Here is a 22,199-nt window from a genome sequence, read left to right on the forward strand (position 1 = left end):
AATGGGTGGGTGGGTGGATGGATGGATGGGTGGATAGATGGATGGATGGATGGCCATATGGAAGGATTAATGCTCTTCATACATGTTACTATATATAAAAATTGTCTGAAACTGAAATGAGCGAGGGTGATATGTTTGGATTGTGTGCAATTTATATAAAAAATAAAGCTGCAAGGAAACATACACTGTACGATGGTTTAACTTAGAAATAAAAGGAAACTCAACTCAAGATAAGCTAATGGATTACTTTAAGTTTTAGAATCCAAAATTTGTCATGACATAATTTGTGTTTTCAGTGTATGTACTCTGCCTGAAAGTACTTTTAAATCATAGCTCTTTATAACTAAGTACAATTTAGATGCACTATTAATGATATAATGATCCAGTTTTTTTTTATTACAAAGCCATTTGATTCCGAAAATTGTAACATTCTTCGTTAATCGACTATTTTGACCGTGACAGAACGATAAAACAGAACCCTGATGTAGTGTCCTTTATCAAAGCACACGTTTATCTTCTACATGTCAGATGATGGAGACGGTGAAGGTCAGATGTTCTGATACACACGTAGCCTGAACCGTAGAAGGCGTCAGATAAATGATTTTTTTTTTGCTTATCAAGCTTGTTTTGCTCTGTGTAGTTTGGATGAAAAAAGATAAAAGAGCAGAAAGAATCAAAGGAAGTGAATCGAGGTGCTTTTGTTTTTCATTTTGCTGGATATCTATGATAAGAAACACATGATATACAGGTATATGAGCATTTCCTAATATGAATCTGTGACACTGCTTTAGGATTTTTCGGGGTGAAGTGGCAAATATTACTCATTAGTTCTACATGAATTACACACCAGACTGTTGTTTTGTGAGAGAACTCAGAGTCTGGACAGCAGACGGCAGAGCCTGGTGTGTTTTTTTTCACCCGTTATTGTTGCCTACTGTTCGCAGACGGCTTACTCATCCTTCGTGGCTTGGAAAATGATAAAACGCCCCACCAGGACTTGTGAGAAATTAGTGTGTGGAAAGTTTCCTGATTGCCTTCCCACTGTGTCTCTGCAGGTCAGGTCGATTGAAGATTCAGCAAAGGAATCAAACAATTATGATTCTGTTCCACAACATCTGCTCTGTCCTGTACGGCTATAAAGAAAAGCCTTCCATCCTGGATTTGGGCTGAACTGCTTCAGCTGGGAGATGAACAGTGGCAATCAGGACAAGATAGTGTCTTTAATGCAGGGTTAGAAGGAAGTGGGGGTCTGAGAAGTGATGGGAGTATGTGTGTGTGTGTGTGTGTGGTGTGAGGAGTGTGTAAGGTGTGTGTATGAGTGTGAGGAGAGGAGTGTGCGTGTCTGTGTGTAATAGAGAGGCGTGTGACTGTGTGTGTATGTCTGAGGTGTGTGTGGACTGAAGAGTGTGTGTAAGGTGTGTGATTAGTGTGCGTGTCTGTGTGTAATAGAGAGGCATGTGACTGTGTGTGTATGTGTGAGGTGTGTGTGGTGTGAGGAGTGTGTAAGGTGTGTGTATGAGTGTGAGGAGAGGAGTGTGCATGTCTGTGTGTAATAGAGAGGCATGTGACTGTGTGTGTATGTCTGAGGTGTGTGTGGACTGAAGAGTGTGTGTAAGGTGTGTGATTAGTGTGCGTGTCTGTGTGTAATAGAGAGGCATGTGACTGTGTGTGTATGTGTGAGGTGTGTGTGGTGTGAGGAGTGTGTAAGGTGTGTGTATGAGTGTGAGGAGAGGAGTGTGCGTGTCTGTGTGTAATAGAGAGGCGTGTGACTGTGTGTGTATGTGTGAGGTGTGTGTGGTGTGAGGAGTGTGTAAGGTGTGTGTATGAGTGTGAGGAGAGGAGTGTGCGTGTCTGTGTGTAATAGAGAGGCGTGTGACTGTGTGTGTATGTGTGAGGTGTGTGTGGTGTGAGGAGTGTGTAAGGTGTGTGTATGAGTGTGAGGAGAGGAGTGTGCGTGTCTGTGTGTAATAGAGAGGCGTGTGACTGTGTGTGTGGACTGAGGAGTGTGTGTAAGGTGTGTGAGGAGTGTGTGTAAGGTGTGTGTGTGTGTGTTTGAGGAGTGTGTGTATATGTGTAAAGCGTATGTATGTGAGGAGTGAGTGAGTGTGTGTGAGGAGTGTGTAAGGTGTGTGTGTGTATGTGTGTGAAGGCTGCGAGTTTAAAAGCAAAACCAAGCCAGTATTAAGCAGGAAGTGTTTTCATGACTGGAAAGTGACTTTGCGTGTTCCGTATGCAGACATGCTGTTATTGTGGGTGTAAAGGTGAGATTAGATATGAGCGACCTCCCAGCATCAGATAGGCTTTATAGTAAGTTAGTGATGTAATCACTTTGCTTCTGGAGCCACACACACACACACACACACACACACAGATTATCTGCGCTGTGATAATGGAGCCTAGAGAGAGATAAAGAGGGATTGAGTCTCCTTGGGTAGGCTGATTGTAGAGGACAGTCATGTCTTAAGGTGTGTGGAAAAACATGTCTGTTAAGCCGTGTTAATATATATATATGTGTGTGTGTGTGTGTGTGTGTGTATGCCCCCCCTGTTTTATTTTGTAAATAACCTTCAATTCACATTCCAGGTGTTAATCCAGGTGTTAACTCATGAGAAACAGCAGGCTGAGGCAGTTGGTTTTGTTATCATGATTATTATTATTATTATTATCATTATTATTATAACCTTTTGTTACGGTCTGTTACACTTTATTTGTTTTCAAGTTCTTTAAATTCATTCCAGTCGAAGGTAAACATGATTTAAATGGTTGTTTCCAACACTAATAAATGCTTTTGTTGTTTCTTCTAAACGACCCAGACTCTCCTGCACACATGCGTGGCAAAAACACACAATCAAGCAACACACACACACACTCTCACACACGTGCACACACACACTGGCCAGTATAAAGAAACACAATGTCTGTCATCTATTTGACCATTTACACACAACTCAAACAGAGCCACACACACACACACAAAATTGTTCTCTCCCTCAGACACACACTCAAAATCTCTCTCTCACACACACACATAACCTTTCTCTGACACACACACCGGCCAGTATAAAGAAACACGATGTTTCGTCTATTTGACCATTTACACAGCAACTTAAAGAAAGCCACACACACACACACACACAAACTCGTGTCTAAGTTTTGAAGTGCAACAGTTGATACTTTTTCATCATTTGCCCTATCAGCTCTTCTTAACTTCACCACCCGCAAATAAAAGTAATGACCCCGAAAAGAACACACACACACACACATACACACACACACACTTCCCCCAAACAAACCCGAGCCAAACACATTAGCCTTTAAATACACAACAAGAAAATCAACATACAAGTCAAAACAAAGTTGGTAAAAAGGACGTGCGTCCCACGTCACACTGAGCATTCAAGTCATTAGCATTTTACTCTTTGCTCTACGACAGCATGTTACCATGGTAACCACATTAGCAGAATGTACAGAGTGGACATCGATGAGTTCCCGCTAATCTAAAGCTAATCGAAAAACTCATTTTGGCTTCGATGCTATATATCAAAATCGTCCCACCTCGCAAGTTACATGTACTCGTTAGATTTCATTTAGCGCGTTAACTGAAATCCTACTGAAATCTAAATCTTAGGAATTCTCGGTTCTCCGTCGGCGAAATCCTCGACTGTGAGCCTGTTCTGTTGAGCTGCAGCACTGTGAGCTCGGCCTGGGTTTATCTCAGGGCCGGTAAGGTGCTAGTCGAGATGTAAAAAGAGAAAGAATGTCATAAGAAGAAAGAAAAAAAATCCCCTCAGAACACCAGAACCTGAAGCACTTACAGTGTCTGCATGTACGATTAGCTAAACTGCGTGTGACCTGTGTCAAGTCCTCGATGTGGTATTTATTGTCTTATTCCCAAACATGGAACGCTCTTGTCAACAGCCAGGGGTTTGAGCTGAGCGTTACACAGACAGCCGCTTAGCGGCGGCTACTGACAGGCGTTTATGATCAGATGAAGCCGAGCAGGAAGCGGCGCAGTCGAGACCAGGGTTCTCAACCGGGTTCGGTGTTTCAGCTCCGGGGCTCTCCTGGTCTTGTAAGAACTGGTGCAGACAAAAAAAAAAAATCCAATCATCCATCATATGTTTGTGTTTATGTACATGCGTTTCCACGTGTCCTCCAGTTACACGGATTTGTCCGTGGAGAAAGCGGCTTGGGATAGAAAAGAATGCAGTCCAGTGGAGAAAAGCAGAGCATTTCAGAATCACCAGCCTACGCTACTGTTTCTACAGGCACCAAATTCAGCTCGAAACACACACACACACACACACACATACTGATTGCCAAGGTCCATGTTGTGTATTTTCTTCGATTGTGAAAACATCATGGCTCCAAAAGTTCAAGTCTCTTAAAGAAAAACAAAGTGAAGGACAAAAGGGTTTTGGAATATTACAAACATTTGTAGTAATATATTTGTAATCAGGTCAGTGGCAGTTAGGAATTTTCTGTCTCTATGCTTTCAAACCTTTGTGCACTAAAAATCCATGTGATCAATCTGAAAAACGGGGAAAATTAAATTCTGGGTAACGCTACCTTTCTATCCTGACAGCTACACTGAGCTTTCTGCTGTTCTGTAAGTCTAACCGTTGAAATCTGCCAGCATAATGAGGGCATTAGGCAATCCTGTAAACGTGATAATCCTGCAGGTTTACTGAGAGAGAGAGAGAGAGAGAGAGAGAGGGAGAGAGAGGGAGAGAGAGAATGAGGGAAAAAGAGGAGAGAGAAAGAGAGAGGAAGAAAGGGGGAGAGAGGAAGAGAGGGGAGGAGAGAAGGAGAGATGAATAGAGAAAGAGAATGAGGAGAGAAAGAGAGGAGAGAGGAACAAAGAGAGAGAAGGATTGAAAAAGAGATCGAGGGGGAGAGAAAGGTATAGGGAAAGAGATGGGGGGGAGAGAGAGATAGGGAGAGGAGGGCGGAAGAGAGGGGGGACAGGGATAGAGAAAGAGAGAGGGATAGAGAGAGAGAGAGAGAGAGAGAGAGAGAGAGAAGCTGAACTGAATCAAGAATGAAGCTTAGGTGCTGTTTAAAAAGCACTGTGTCATTTACCTCAGCCTTGTTTTACATAAACAATTTTTTTGCCGTTAATGATCCATAATGACTTGAATGTTAATGCATCATTCATCTTGAGCATCAATTCAGCTTCATCGCTAAGCGGCCATTCATTAGTTAATAAAGTAAATAATTAAACTGAGTGGAGGTTTTCGCTTGAATGATTTGCAAACAGCATGTGTGTGAACAGTCATTCAGCTACACACACACACACACACACACACACTCGTACGCTGTCAGACAGCATGGCTCGAGCTGATTGGCAAAGTTGTCATTGTAAAGTCATGTTCTACTCATGTCGAACAGAAGAAGGCCTTAGCATCTCGCTAGTCCTGTTCCCGCTGTTCCTTTCCTCTTGAATTTTTTAAACGCTTGTCCTTCCATCGTCCTCATTTTCCTCTCTCACATCCCGCCCCTGCAGTCCTCTAGGCCTCGGCGGCATGGCGACTTCCTGGAGGCGAGTGCTAGGAGATGGAGAGCGCGATGAGGAAGAGCGTGGCCACTGTGAGGAGGAGATGGTCCCTGGATGGACTGCTGCCGCTGATGCTCTTCTCCAGTTTCGGGACCTCAGGGTTGTCATAATCATCTGTGAAGGAAAAGGAAGAGAGGGAAATTATTCAGCAGAGTTTTTCTCTATCTGTGGAAATCTGTAGAATATGTCCTATAAAGAAAAGCCTTGGAATTTGATTTAATTTGATTTTACAATTATGTAAAGAGATACGAAAAATAACTGAAGAAATGAATACCTAGCTAAATGTTAGCAGTATTAGCTAACTGCTAGTCAACTACAGGAGCAATCAATACCAGTTGTCCAACATAAACTCCTTTAATCAGTGTTTTTTTAAAAATATTTGTATTGTGATCTGATTACTATAAAGACTGAATTACTGATTACTTTAATTCGTCACCTGTCTGCAGTGTAACAGGACAGATGAGCTACATATGCTAGCAGCTTCTGTAGCTGAAAGTTACAGGTTCACACAACATTCACTAGTTATTAGCATATTATGGGTTCAAAACAATATCAGACGAACTAATCTCATACGTATGTAATTTTTCATTTTGATGTGAAGCACATCATGGAAATGGTTTATAAGTTCATCAGTGAAAATGTATTAGCATGCTTACATAGAGAGGGCTGAATTTTATGCTAATCCTTCAGGGATGCTAGTGAATTGAATACTAACAGCACTGTAGTGCTAGTAAAATGACAGACATGTGATTAGTGAAGTGCATTGTACTGTAGATGCAGTGAACACATCGAGACCAGGAGCAGCGTCCATATTAATCAGTGTGGCCTTTCACATGGCATGCAGACAAAACGTTTTTTTCACGTGAGTTATGTTTATGCTGTCATGTGCAGCATTTATTTGTAAACCTGTATTTTGAGGTTGAAATGATCTACAGTATGTCTAAGGTTCAGCCTAATCACACTGCAACTCAATTTAAATAATATAATTAAATAAACAACTGTCCACAATATAAGGAACACCGGTTGGTAGCAGAAGAGCTGGTTTGAGTCAGTGTTATACCCCTCACTCTTACCCTGAACTCTTACCTTCCACTGTTACCTTTCACTCCTACCCTCCATTCTTACCCTGCACTCTTACTTTTTACTCATACCCTCCTGTCTTACCTTTCACTCCTACTCTATGCTCTTACCTTCCACTCTTACCATGCACTCTTACCTTCCACTCTTACCATGCACTCTTACCTTCCACTCTTACCATGCACTCTTACCTTCCACTCTTACCATGCACTCTTACCTTCCACTCTTACCATGCACTCTTACCTTCCACTCTTACCATGCACTCTTACCTTCCACTCTTACCTTCCACTCTTACCATGCACTCTTACCTTTCACTCTTACCATGCACTCTTACCTTTCACTCTTACCTTCCACTCTTACCTTCCACTCTTACCATGCACTCTTACCTTTCACTCTTACCATGCACTCTTACCTTTCACTCTTACCTTCCACTCTTACCATGCACTCTTACCTTTCACTCTTACCATGCACTCTTACCTTTCACTCTTACCTTCCACTCTTACCATGCACTCTTACCTTCCACTCTTACCATGCACTCTTACCTTCCACTCTTACCATGCACTCTTACCTTCCACTCTTGCCCTGCACGCTTGCCTTGTACTCTTACTTTGCAGTCTAACCCTGCACTCTTGCCCTGCATGCTTACCTTTCATGCTTACCTTCCACTCTTACCCTGCACTCTTACCTTTAACTTTTATCCTGCACCCTTACCTTTCAATCTTTTCCTGCACTCTTACCCTGCACTCTTACCTTTCAGTCTTCCTGTGAAAGACTGAATGTTTCCCAGTTTCCCCCCAAAAAAAAATTCTTCTATGTAAAACAGCTGGAAAAAAAAAAGAATTCTATGTAAAACAGCTGGAGGGCATGAACCTTTTATATTACCTGAAAATATAATACCAAGGATACATAATAGCAACTATTGACAAATATTTTATACTTTGCAGAGTAATGTAAAAAGATCATTTTTAATATTAGTATGCTTTTAGAAGATTACATACATAATATATGGGATAAGATATACAGCAAGTAATGGTGCTGTGTATGTATAAGTGGAGTTGCCAAGAATTTATTCGAGTGGGTGAGCAGGAGGAGGAACTATACTAAATAAAGACACTTTGTGATCTGTGTAATTATATTGATAAAGTTTGATGTAATTATAGATTTTGGATGGATGCCAGACAGCAGTGGGAGCAGGAATTTTATTTGATTATCTTAAGGCACAAACACCAACAACCAATTTCACCAAATTCATAACAGTGGCATAAACTACACAGTATGGCCAAAAGTATATGGACACCTGCCTACATACAGCGATTCCCAAACTGTTGTCGAAAGCTGTTTGGAAGCACACAAGTGTATAAAAAGCTATAGAATGGTACAACTCTAGAAGAGCTTTCCTTCCTTTCACTGGAACTAAGAGACCCAAACCTGTTCCAGCATGAATACATGGTTTGCCAAGGTTATAGTTGAAGAACTGACCTCAACCTCACTGAACATCTTTGGGATGAACTGGAACGTTGATTGCATCCCACTGGAAAACGGGAACACTGATTACATCATTGCCTGAGCTCAAGAATGTGGTTGATTGATCACAAATCTGCACAGCCACACTCCAAACTCTAGTCTTCCCAGAAGAATGAAGGTTATTATAACAGCACAGAAGGGACTACATCTGGATCGGGATGTTCAACAAGCACCTATGGGAGTGATAGTCAGGTGTTCACATACTTTTGGGGCAGTTAATTATAGAATCGCAATAACATCTTTGACCTTTTTATGAACACTTATAATTAAGTGCACTTATAATATTTATATATATATATAATGAGCTGCAGGTGAGTTTTGTGTTACGTCAACCATTTGTGAGTATAGGAAACTATTCCAGAAGGGCTCCAGACTTTTTTTTCGGAGTGCTGTGTTACCCAATCTATGGCACAGAAAGCAGCCACTTTCTACAAATCCCATTTTTGGAGTGCTGGGTTGCTTTAAGCAAAAAAGTTAATAACACCTCCAGTTCTAGACTGTGTGATCACTCATGCATTGTAGACAGTCTCCAAGCTCGCCTAAGGGCTGCGCTCCAAACGCAAATGCAGCGAGTCAAATCAAAGTCAGGTGTGGGTTTAGAATGAGTGTGTGTGTGTGTGTATGCTATAAGTACAGGAATGGAATACATGTGGAGAAAAAACCCCTATGACCCCCTTGGAAAAGATTTTTCACAGGAAGGGATGTTAAATGCACAATAATACAAAAGAGACCGATGCAATCAACTCAGGCACATTTTACATCTTTAACAAAATGGATTTAAACTTCAAGGTTATTTCTGGACAAAGAACCCTTACAAACAATAAAAGAAGGAACCTCCTTTATTGACCGTAACCTCGACTTCTGATGCATGTAGAAATTAAATTTAAAAAAAAAATTTTTTTTTGCTTATTCTTTTATAAAACACTCCAGCTCTTCAGCTCATCCTCAGCTGTACAATCCTCGCCATGATAGCATACTCTAAAGCTCAAGGTTCACCCAGAAATCATGCATTCTTCTGTTATCTGCTGTTGCTCTGTGTCTGGTACGTTTTGTATCACATGACTGTAATTTGGTGTCAGTTTACCGTGTGCAGACAGGCATAGCAGATAAAGTGGGGAGTCTAAAGACATGCACCTCCATTTCTAACACACGAGTGCTGTAAATTTTCCAGGTGGACTTGAAAAATTTGCCAAGTGTTCTTTTTCTCAGTCTGCGATAAGCTCGTGTGTGCACTACTCTTGTAGAGCGTTTGTCTTCTAAGTCACGAACACAGATGTTATCAAGGAATGCCTGCAGATCTTTAGCTGTCACTCTGAGCTACTTGGTCATTTGTTTGAGCTGGTCCTGCACTGAGCTTTGCAGGACGTCCACCTTGAAGGAAAGTAGATGCATTTGACCCGGACTGATGGAGGCCACGTCTTTAACGGAATTCTCTTTTAATCAGGCTACAGCACATGTGATTAAGTCTAGGTTGTCATATGGCAGGGCAGGTCAGAACCACATATGAACTGATTAGAACATCTGACTTTAATTATTCTCTTCTAGCTGAGAGTTTCACACGATGCTTCCAGCAAGAAATGATGGTGAAATGATGCTGTTATAGGAAACTAATCAACGACTGGATGGTGTGATGCAGCATGACACATAGTTACTCTTACCAACATAAAGTTCTCATATAACAGTAGATTACTATGGGATTTTTCCATTTATCCATTTGAAGTTACATTAATTGATGGAGAGATGAGTCAAGCTACGTTCACACAAGTCCCTGTACTATGAAGTTTCCCAAAAGAAGTTCTATGTAAAATGCCTGGAGAGCAATGAACCTTTCATATTAAAGGGCTTCTATAATTTAGTGCCATTACTATTTGGAATTTGGTCTATATGTAGCTCCAGCTGCAGAGCAGTTTAGAAATTATTTATGAATTACATTTTTGTTTGTAAATTTCCAACTGGGATGAATGAAGTATCTATCTATCTATCTATCTATCTATCTATCTATCTATCTATCTATCTATCTATCTATCTATCTATCTATCTATCTATCTATCTATCTATCTATCTATCTATGAATTGTGTTTATCGATTAAATATTTTAGAAATAAACAAATAGTTTATTCAATTTGTGAAATAATCTTCTGTTAGTTCTGTAGTTCTAATAATGTTCTGCTGTCTTTACTCCCACTGGTAGTCGCTGCACCAAGTCGCTCCATATTTGCATAAAGTTCAACTTTTCTCAACTGGCCCACATCTACTGTCGCTGTCGCTGTCTCTCAGGTCACCATAAGTCGGCAGTTCTTATTGTAAATGAATGATCTCTGGTCTTTTTTGTCACTGCGACTCATGAACATAACATTAGTTCCTGTTAACATTTACACTAAACTATTTCAAACTCCATTTCCTCCATATCATTTTTGCTCTCACTTGAAAAGAAAAAAAATGCAGCTGGTCATGTTACATGAACCTGCACAAACCGAAGATTTTCCCATGTCAGAACACAAAGAGGAAACTCATTCCATAAATGCCGAATAAATATCGATCCCACGGAAAAACCGGTCCCTGTGAATGAGTGGTTACTCTAGAAAACGAGAAAGTGTTAGTACGAGTGAATTTATAGAAACGTGTGTCATTTTTATTTCCTTTATGGCTCTAATGAGGATCAGATCTCATAGAAGGTTGCATTCAGGAAGAAATGCTGGGAATCCAGTAAAAATAAAACTAAGTAAAAAGTAAAAGCACTCTGGTGGGGATGCCGTCACATAAGTCAAAAACATTCTTGGAATGTTACTTTATCAGCACAGCCTGGTAGTCATCTCATGCAACCAGTTCAGTGTGTGTGTGTGTGTGTGTGGGTGTGTGTGTGTGTGACCTCTACTTCAAGTGACGGCCAGATTTGTAAACACACACCCTGTCACACGGGTCATAGAAGACACCTTGCGTGACGCAAATCTGCAGCCTGACAAACACATCCAGACACGCAACCAGTGTGTGCGTGTTCAGACATACAGGTTAAACTGTGGAGTGATGTGGGCTCACTGGTGCCTATCAGTACATCAGTGTTTGTCTCATTAGCTGTGTTTACATGCGGGCTAATAAATCGATAAAAATGTGACAACTTGAATAATAAAAAGAAAAAAAAAAGATCAGGTTTGGTTCTTATTAATAGTTAATAAAGTAGTAGTATCTGAATGATTTTTTTTTCAGATAATTAATCTATTTAATAATCTATAAAATGGCACAGGAGTCACTACATAAGGATTTTATTTTAATTATTTTCTCAGCTTTTAAAGAGGACTCTTTATAATTCTGATTTCAGAAACATTTGATGAGTTTCACGAGTGGATTATTTTGTGCATGCTGAGAAATATCGGCACTGGAAAACAAAAAAAAAAATAACGCAAAAAATGCACCCAACTACTGGTATAACACAATGCCACTATCTGTTTCTCTATCTATATTTGGAGGGGAGGATCCAGGGTTGAGGGTTCAAATCTAGCCTCCACCCTGTGTGTGTGTGTGTGGAGTTTGATTCCTTCAGGGGTTCCCTACAGTTTTCCTCCTTAGTCCAAAGATGCTGTAGCCTGATTGATATCTCTATATTATTAGTGATGTGTGAATGAGTGTGTGTGTGCTCTGGGATGACTTGGCAACCCGTCCAGGGCATCTCCTGCCTTGTGCCGCAAGCCTCCTGAGAAAGACTCCAGGCTTCCTGTGACCCTGCATAGGATAAGTGGTTGGAAAATGGATGGATGGCATCTAAATTTGGGTTTAAATGAAACAGACTACGCACTAAAAAAAAAAAAAAGCAAAAGCAGCAATGTCTAATCATGTACCAGATCCTCAACCTCAGCTATTTCACTCCAGTTCAAAACTGGTCTCAGTGATAGTTGTGATATATATTCTAACTTAGTTCAAATTGTTTACAGGACCCTGACCAGGTAGTTATGGATGAACACATGAATGCTGTATGTTAATGTTAATAAATCTTTGTTTGTCCCGTGGGAGTCATATCAAGCTGCTCACTCACGTCATGAAGGTGAAGAAAAAAGGTGTTTGTTATATCCCACAGTTCTGACACTCACCTCCACTCTCAGCCAAAATGCCCTGTGAACCTTTCGGGCAAGCTTTCAGGAAAAAAATCATTCTGAATTATCTATGCACATTTTGTTACACTGCTACACCCAAGTAACATGCTGAAGCAGAATAGCCCAGGAAATGAACTTTCCTTCTTTCCCTGCTGTTTCACAAAAACAAGAAAGACATTTGCAGGATGTTTTGCTGAAACTGACATCATTTCAAAACACAAGCTACACTACTGAGAAATCAGCTAATGTTACAATCTGACACGACTCAACACTTTGGAAACTGGAATTTTCTGGAACCATGTGTGCACTCCCACTCTACTCTAGTGTGTACAGTTTGACTGGAAGCACTGGTTCCACTGGTTTTTATATCTTGTGTTTTGTACTACTCGTCTAGAACTGTTTAATATGTGATGCTACGGGTGTGTCTTTTATATAAGAAATAGGAATGTGCCAATATTTTTTAAATCAGACTAGGGGACCATCTGGGATAATATATCAAGCTCATCTAAAAACCCAGATCACCCAACATACAGAATATAACCCCACATTAAAAAAAACAAAAAAAAAACACTTGATGGCTCGGCACATTTTGGCCAAATGAATCATTTGGTATTTATGCGCACCTTCTGGGATTGTAACTGTACATCAATATAGCTCTACATCTTCTACTCCATAACTAACTACAGGTTTACAATCAGAGAGAGAGAGAGAGAGAGAGAGAGAGAGAGAGAGAGAGAGAGTATAAATTGTAGCTGTCACATTTCAGCTGCAAAAAAATCCCTACAGCAGTATTTCATACACTCTCAGTTAGATCTCATGTATCTGGTTTCTTCAGCCATTTGAGTTCATCGAGCAAAACCATCCACACTGAGGATGTGCTTCATCGGGATTGAAGATGTACAGCTCTTATCACTAAAGTGAAGTAAGGCAGTCGTTTGTTTTGACAAAGCATGTGGTAATCCTGATGGAGTATGATGGCTAGGAGTCAGAAAGGAAGGAAATGTAGGGAACTGTGTTCCAACTATACCTGTATGTGGGATGTGGTAGCTTAGTGGGTAAGGTGTTGGGCTACTGATTGGAAGGTTGTGAGTTTGAATCTCAGGTCCACAAAGCTGCTTCTGCTGGGCCCCTGAGCAAGGCCCTTAATTGCTCAGTTGTCTAAAATATGATTAGATTGCAAGTTGCTCTGGATAAGGGTGATAAATATAAAATGCAAATATATACCAAATAACATTAAAACCACTGGGAGGTAAAGTGAATAACATTCAATTATCTTGTTACAATGGCACTTCTCAAGTGATGGGATATATTAGGCAGCAAGTAAACGGTCAGCTCTCGAAGATGATGTGTTGAAAGCTGGAAAAATGGGCAAGTGTAAGTTTTTTTTTTGTCCTAGCGTTTGTCTCACACAAAGAGTCCGCAGTTTTTATAGTGGATCATTCAATCCGCATGATTTGGCACAGGTTTTACTCTGGATGCCCTTCCTGTCACAACCCTCCTATTTTAATCCAGGCTTGGGACCAGCTTTCAGTAGCTGGGGTGGCACCCTGTTCCAGGAATCGAACCCAGGCCACAGCAATGAGAGCGCGGGATCCTGCTGCTGGACCACCAGGAGGCCAAGCATGAGGATCTGAATGACTTTGACAAATTGTGGTGGGTAGATGACTGAGTCAGAGCGTCTACTAAACAGAAGATCTTGTGTAGTATTACCAGTATGCAGTAGTTAGTTCCGAAAAAAAAGTGGTCCAAAAGGACAACCTGGTGAACCCGGGACATGATCATAAGCAGCCAAGGGTCACTGATGTGCATATGGAGGGAAATCTGTTCCAGTCCCACAGAAGAGCTTCTGTAGCACAAATTGCTGAATAAGTTCATGCTACACTAGAAAGGTGTCAGAACACACAGTGCATCACAGCTGGCTGTGTATCAGAGCCGTTTTAGTAGCATACCTATGCAATAATAAGCAGGTGGTGTTAATATTATGGCTGATCGGTGTAGGTACTACTCATATGGACATCATATTCAAGTATCAGTCTACACAAACCGCTATATATGTAATTGCAAGAAAAGAATTGCAAATAAAATGTATCTCAATGTAAAAGCATTTCTCAGGCAGAAAGATACAGCCAATCTTTTTCAGATAATGATGAACTGAATTATGGGATTGCCTTCTTGACACGTGCAAAGCTCTTTGAAGTGCTGTGCAAATTAAGAAGTCGCAGGAGATAACCCTGATAACGTTTGTCAGGCAGATGAGATGAGCTTTATCTCAGGAGAAGAAACTCCGCCCCCAAAAACACTGTCTACATGATGAGCTGTTTGTTGAACTCTTCTGATAAAGAGATATCAGTGTTGCGTATTGTGATTCACACCAAAGCTCTGTTGATACTTTATTGTATCTATACAAAGGTCTGGATGGCAGATGAGCTTCAAGTCTAATAATAAACAGATTAATGTGTTTTGTTTTTTTCCAAACGGCTGTAAAAGATGTTTATCTCCAGTGCCAGGGCTTTGTAACAGTCATCCAAATCTTCCCATGGCTAAGTTTTCAGCGCAAATAATGGTGCGTTTCTGGTTTCTTGATAACGTGACAAGCTGCAATTTTTTTCATTTCAACTTTAAGAGAAAGAAATATGAGAAGCCGGTGAGCGAGCAGCTGTCTCACAGATCCAAGCTTCATGGATGTTTTACAACAAGAGTGTCCAAACCTTTTTTTTTAAAGGGGATGCCATGGAAAAATAACAAAATATTATCTAAAAGCCACGATATACAACATTCTAATGAAATAACTGCTGTAGCAATTCATAAATTCATGCTTCTTTAAATGACACTGATCACTTTATTTCAGGACATTTTTTTCCATGTTTAATGTTTAGAAAAATCAGCACTTATTAGCTCTAGAAATATTTTGTAACATGTTTGCATCAAACATCAGTTTCATGATGTCCTGTTATATTAATTACAGCAACAGTCCTCACATACAGGACGAAGCACATGTGTTAGCTATGATGGTGGATGAAAACATTGAAAATAACCCGTGCTTTATTTGTCTGAAGCCATATCTAAATACAATTATACTCATCTAGTTATCTGCTTAATGCAATCTGCTTCCACTGAAAAACGACAAGAATCATACACTCTAAGAGAAATGCCACGTGTTGTCCACTGGCTGCATTTATAGCCCTGTGGCTTGACTTCTTCATGCCTCTTAGAAAAAGACAAAGACAGACACTAAGCGACAGGGTTCCAGTCTTGAACACAATCCTAGTCTTAAAAAGCTCTATTGGTCCTCTCCCAGGTAAATACCATGAACTTTTCCAGGCTTGAGAGGTCTGGGATTTCCCAGCACATTTTTTTCCCCTCCCTGTAGGCTGAATTGAGTTGTTTAATGCGGTTGCTGTGTATAAGTTTCCCATTGTATTGTATTCATAATGTAAAATAACTTCCATGTGCATGTATGGTCTTTAGATTTTTACGCTGCATTGTGTCCAATCCATCCATTTATTTCCTGTAGCTTATTCACTGGACCATCACCACTTGGTTAGGGAAAAAAAAAAAACACACACAGTCTTCTGGAGCCCTCGGTCCCACAGCGCAATGGTGGGGAAGTGATGCACATTGTGTATTATTCCTTAAATGCAGCATCTGCTTTTTTCTGGTACATGTCTAATAACGTTGATGAGTGCTAAAGTTGCAGGGTTTTTTTAACTGACAATGGAGAGCTTGGATATTTCAATGTCACGCAAATTATGTATGGATATTTCATTCTGAAGCTAGATAAGGGGACGGGATGGGATGTCATACTGGGTGGGAAATGGAGAGGGACATTTGAGGAGGAATCTGAAACTCTTTGATACGCTTTGTTCTCTGTAGAGTAATATACTTTTTTATGTTAAGAGAGAGAGAGGAGAGAGGGAGAGAGAGAGAGAGAGAGAGAGAGAGAGAGAGAGAACTGGCATCATGTTCTGCTCCCAATATGTCAGCCTCCAGTCTGTTGCCTCATGCAGTGTGTATTCTCAATTCAGCTGCAGTGTATAATACTGTAAAAAAAACTGCTGTGTCTTGCGTACTGTAGCTTCTTCTGCAAGGACATATTTTTATTTTTTATTTTCCTAGAGTGACTTGAAGGGACCGCTGTCCAGCAACTTGGCCTTACGTCTCGCGTCTCTGTGTAGGTGTTTAGTGAAAGACGTCTAGATAAGTGCAGGATTCTTTAAAACTTCAAATTCAGGTAGACATTTGATGGTTTGAAATGGATTTCGTGTATAAAGAAGGGCTTAATGTAGAAGTTAGAAGGACATTATATAAGGTTTTTTTTGTGACTTAAAGCTAAATTCACTGGAACATTTCTTCTGTGTTAAGCTGCGCGTTGTAAATGAGTTCATTATGATGTCAATTCCTGATACAGCTAAGTGGCCCAAGTGGTAAAAGTTGGATGTTGTATAAAGCACAAAACATCCTTACACATCATTCAAGGGAAAAAAAAGAGTCTAAAATAATTGCAGGGTAAGAATTCAAGATAACAGAGTGTGAGCAGTACAAAGCTTGAGTGTGTGTGTGTGTGTTTTAAGCATCGCTGTATTTTATAGTGAAAAGTAATTGAACATTGCCTGAGGGAGGATCAGGGGAGGATGTTTGGGATTAGTGTGTGTTCGTGCTGGTATTCTGCTCATATGCAGGAAGTCAGCTGACGCATCAGCCGTGCTGGAAGTAGTAGTATTACGTGTCGAAAAAACATCAGATAACTCAGCTGACTCCAGTGCATGTCCTTCCACTATCAGGAGTCATCAGATGGAGGAGTATTTGAAAAACAGTGTTTTGTATGTGTCAGAATTAACAATAGCAAATAGCAGCCAGACCTGTCACACCTTCCGTGGAATGTACCAGGGTACACGGTATCAAGTTCTTCTGGGGTTTTTTTTTTCGCTCTTGCCCTTAAATACAGTTTAAAATCTGGCTGTGTTATTTCTGTATGTACCATGTGAGGGTGCAAGACTCGAGTTTAACATACACTGATCTGGGTATCGCATGCTATCGTCTCAACAAAACAAGTTAGTTTAAATCTCTTTCATTTTCATAACTAACCACAGGACTACAAAGTTTTTTTAGATTATCTCCAAGGATAAGCGTTAACCATGAGACACAGTCTATTTCCTGTAAAACTACAGAAACTAATGTAACCAGTGAGACCCAGGTTGTCAATGTGGATCATATACTTCTATCTTCATATAGATATTTTTGTAGAGGAAATGAATGGTTTATCCTGATGCTGTGTTTATTAAGAAGAACAAGGAGCATTTATGTGCTGTACATATATTACAGAACAGTGAAATTCTCTTCTTTGTATACTCCAGCTCAGGAAGCTGGTGTCAGAGAGCAGAGTCAGGATTATAATAGAGCTCAGAGGGTTAAGGGCTTTACACAAGGGTCCAGTGGTGCCAGCTTGAGGGTGTTGGGCCTTAAACCATCAACCTTGTAATCAGTAACCCAAAGCCTTAACGACTGCTGCAAAGCCACCTCTGCACCAAAGCTGAAGCAGAGAGGCAGAAAGGGCCTTGCTCAATTGCTCAGTGGCAGCTTAGGACCCTTAACCTTCTGAACAGTAACCAAGAGCCTTTACTGTTTAACTACTACAGCCCCGGAGCCACCACTGCCTCAAAGCAAGAGCAGAGAGAGGTAATGGCCTCACTCTAGGGCCATCAGTGGCCGCTTAGAACCCTGTACCTAAACCTAAACTGTTGATCTACCACTACCACAGAGCCAGCACTGCCCTAGAGCCATGACACTACCTCAAAGACACCGCTGCCCCAAAGCTAGAGCAGATAGGGTTAAGGGCCTTGTTCTAGGGCCATCAGTGGACACGTAGAACCCGCTACCTTCTGATCAGCACCGAGAGCTAACTGTTGATCCACCACTGCCCCAAAGCTACAATTATCCCTGAGCCATCACTGTCCGAAAGCCACAACTGTCCCAGAGCCACCACTGCCCCAAAGCTGGACCAGACAGGGTTGAGGGCCTTGCTCAAACAGTGGCAGCTTGGAACTTCCAACCTTCTAATCAGTAACCCAGAACCTAAACTGTTGATTCACCACTGCCTTCTATACACATGCATAAAACAGATAATAGTACTATCATTTTCTTCTACTGTTTCTGATAGGTGAAATGTATCCTAGCTGAGGTCTTATTTATAGCAGTAAAAGAAATGCAGCTGTAGTTTATTTGACTTAGGGCAGTCTTGAGTGACAGTGGGGGGAGCTGTTGTGAGAAAGTCTGTCTGCAACTTACACAACTCCTTATTGCTAAGCTTAATGGGTAAAAAAAATCTGTCATGACAAACATTACTCTCTTAATGTGCCAAAAAATAAGCAGCATCACATAAAAACACTGTGTAAAAATACAGCCGCATTAGCATTACGGGTTGCACGGGAGTGCCACTGTCTCACAGCTCCAGGGTCCCGAGTTTGATCATGAGCTGGGTTTCGCATGTTCTCCCTGGTTCCATGTAGGTTCCCTTTGGGTTCTCTTGGTTTACTCTATAAAACTATGAGGACTGTTTGCTCTAAATAGCCCCGTGTACATGAAAGTATATACAGTATATATGTAACATATGTGAATAAATGAATGTTATCGCCAACTCACAGGGATTTGGAATCTAATGCTGTGTCCCAATTCACTTACTATCCGTCCTAAATAGCAGCCGAGATTAGAATTAGCGTGTCCCAAATTGTAGTATGTTGAAATGAGTATCCCAAAGGTACCTGGATGGTCTGCTATTTCCGGGAGATTTTTGGAAGTGTGGATATGTGGACACTTTTTTTCAGCTAATATTACCCACAACTCCTTGTATGCAGTAGAAGGAGGAGGATGAGTTTTGTGACTGTTTGCTTCTCTGAATTCAATCTGCAAACATGACAGATGATTGTAACCTCTGTGATTCGGTTTTAAGTGTAAGAAATAAATGTTAATCACTAAATAAAGTTTTTTATTGTCACGTAAGATGGAGACTGAGCATCTAATAAAATGGCACATTGCAAATGACTCCCTCATGCATTTTAGAGACAGATGTAAATAAAACGTGCAAAAATACGTGATAGCGTGTCCCAGCACTCACATACTCTTTTGCTACACACTCAAAAGTAGTACTTTTACTGCATACTATAAGTAGGTGAATTGGGATGCAGCATAAGACTAATTAAAAACACAGCCAATTGATTTTATTGTCCCAGCACAGCTGAAGGGATCTTTTTACTTCCCTGACTTTTAAATTCAAGCACCGTGTGTTGAATCTGTTTAATTTTTAGTTTTTCCTCAGAAGGATGAGCATCCAAAAACTTTTCTAAAAAATCAGGTGAACTTTAGCAGTATAGCCTTTACTTAATACAGCAAAGTGGAATCCATTCTTCACATATCCCATCCTTGGAGGTTGGGGTCAGCCATGATACAGTGCCCCTGGAGCAGAAAGGGTTAAGGGCCTTGCTCAAGGGCCTAACAGTGACAACTAGGCGGTGCAGGGGCTTGAACCACCAATCTTCCGGTCCAGAGCCTTAACCATTTGAGCCGCCACCACCACCCCTGGCTAAGCTAAGCTGCTAGCTGAAGAAGGAAGCGACAGCTAACTAGCTAGACTTATGTATAAACAACAAATTTCAGAAATATTCACACAGAATCAGAATCACATAAGTTCAAACTATATAATATAATATTACAACTTACGCTGCTACAACAGGTTCCAAGCGATCCTGACTAGCACTGGTATATTTAATCTTGACGTGTCAGTTGTGTTGATTTCACGGTTTACTGATCATTACGTGGTTACGAGGTTCTGCCTCTTTGAGGGGTCTAACAATCATTATAAAGTGAAGCTGTGCGTTCGGGCGGGACTCAAAACGACAAGTTAAAAGCCTGAGCGTTTATCTTTCATCCCGTTAAAACAGTGACTATACGGACACCTAAACACACACTAATTGGTGCACAGGCTTCAATAGCTGTCTATTAGCGCTGCGTCAGTGACTTCTGTGACTTCTCTGGAGATTTTTTTTATGCAGCCTGTGCTGAAAAGGATTGGAATTTAATGAACAAACAATGTGATATTGCAGTGAGAGATTTGATCATTTGATTCCATAAAATATTCAATTGGACAAAGATAATGTAATGAATAATATAGAGACTTTGGTAAACATTTCATTGCTGTATTTTAAATGAATTTAGGTTAAGCCTGGCTTCCTGTAGAGTCTTTAGGATATCTCCTGTGATGCTCGACGCCCTGCACGGGTCAATTCCCGGCTTGCGTCCCATGTTACAAGCACTTCGGCATGAACTGTATGAATTGTACTGCCAGTATGTTCAAATAGCTTTATTGGCATTTCTGGTATTACCCAAGACTATTATCAGCATCATACAGATGAGTAAGAGCTATATGATATACCAGAGGGAAAGTTTCAGCCTCAGAGACGTGTGTTATGTGATTCAGAAAACAGACTGAAACAGGTTTATTTTCTTTACACCGATACAGATTTTCGGTTCATGGTGAGCTCTCATTAATCTTACTCTTTAAGCTAAATATCAGAGGGAGTAAAGTTTGTCTCAATCTGAACAATTGTCTCAAATACTGCACAATTTGTCACTTAGACATTCTGGCCTCTTGTGGTTGCGGTCCTTTCCTCTCTGGCCTCCACGTAAGCTGATACTCTAAACACAATTACAACGAGAGCAAGAAGTCCAGGTTCATATATCGGAAAAGCGACCCGCCCATAGCCATGGGCTAACTTTAACTTTTTTTTTTAAAAACTTTCATTAAAGTGTCACTCAGGAGGCTTTCTGTAAACCGTTTACTGTTAATAACTTGCACATTAAATACACTGATAAGACAAAAAATAATTACAGCGTCAGTGTTTCAATTTTCACCATGAAAATGACTCTGCTTGTGCTGTTACGAGTCCGAGTTGCTTCTCCCGTAACCCAGACTTTGTCCTTGAGCTGACTCGGTGTGACAGAGCTGAGCATAACTTCCTGTCAAAACGAAGGCCTGACAGGAAAAGGAGGGGGCATGAGGGCTCGTGCTGTCACAGCTAATCATAGCTAATACTAGCCTCTGCATCATGATGCTCATCAGCACTAACTATAGCTCACACCTTGTTTGACTCATGGTTATGCTGTAGCAACATCCTTCAACTCTTTAGCCTGCCGGTGTCGCTACATAACAAGACTGATAATAGTCATCAGCAGGGGCGTGGGTTACTGCTAATATTACACAGCACACAGGAGTTGATTAGAAGATGCTTGTTTGTTGATATAGCCATGTGCGGTGTGTGGTGTCTGTAGAGGTGTTAATGACTGAAAGGATGTGCTTATAAGTGGCAAGTTCAAATAAAGGCCAACAATATGGACAAAAACAGTGTATTGTTGGTATTACAGTATATATATATATATATACGATAAAAATGGAGGAAAAATTTTTATCATTCTGTACATAGGGTTGTGGGGACTGAGAGGACACCTTGGACACAGCACACACACACACACGTATTTTTGGACTGATGGAGAAAACCAGAGTACCCATAGGAAACCCCCAAACCTTGCGGAGAACATGCAAACTCCACCCACACAGGGTGGAGCCAGGTTGTAACCCTGTAGATGTGAGGCCAGCGACAGTGATAGAGGGAGACTACTCGTAAAATGTCAGACTACTGAACTGAGCAGCTGATTGAGACACCCCCTCTGAGACTTCCTGTGTATTCTGACCACTCAGTCCCAGCCTTTGTTTCTCATGTTGTCCTGGTTTTGTATGTCACTTGTTTTCCCGTTCGCTGTATATGATCCAGACTATGATGACGATTAATGAAATACGCAATACTGAGTTGATGCATGTGCATCTAGTCTCTCCTCTGCTGCTGAAGTGATAATGGTTTTACACGTGAAATATAGTGTTGATGTTTGTGTCACATATTTCCAGAGAG

General features: G+C 40.8%; 1 protein-coding gene across 2 annotated transcripts in view; it reads right to left on the reverse strand.

The window, feature by feature from the left end:
* Nucleotides 1-2,662: 2,662 nt before the first annotated feature.
* Nucleotides 2,663-22,199, reverse strand: part of efna3b (ephrin-A3b) — a 104,378-nt gene continuing 84,841 nt past the window's right edge. For both annotated transcript variants that reach the window (XM_058385600.1, XM_058385460.1), the window contains exon 5: nucleotides 2,663-5,671. In XM_058385600.1, coding sequence (XP_058241583.1) covers nucleotides 5,550-5,671 — 122 coding nt within the window. In that variant the 3' untranslated portion in view covers nucleotides 2,663-5,549. The remainder of the gene's footprint in view (nucleotides 5,672-22,199) is intronic.

Source organism: Hemibagrus wyckioides, linkage group LG01, assembly GCF_019097595.1.
Source record: "Hemibagrus wyckioides isolate EC202008001 linkage group LG01, SWU_Hwy_1.0, whole genome shotgun sequence".
Taxonomy (NCBI): domain Eukaryota; kingdom Metazoa; phylum Chordata; class Actinopteri; order Siluriformes; family Bagridae; genus Hemibagrus; species Hemibagrus wyckioides.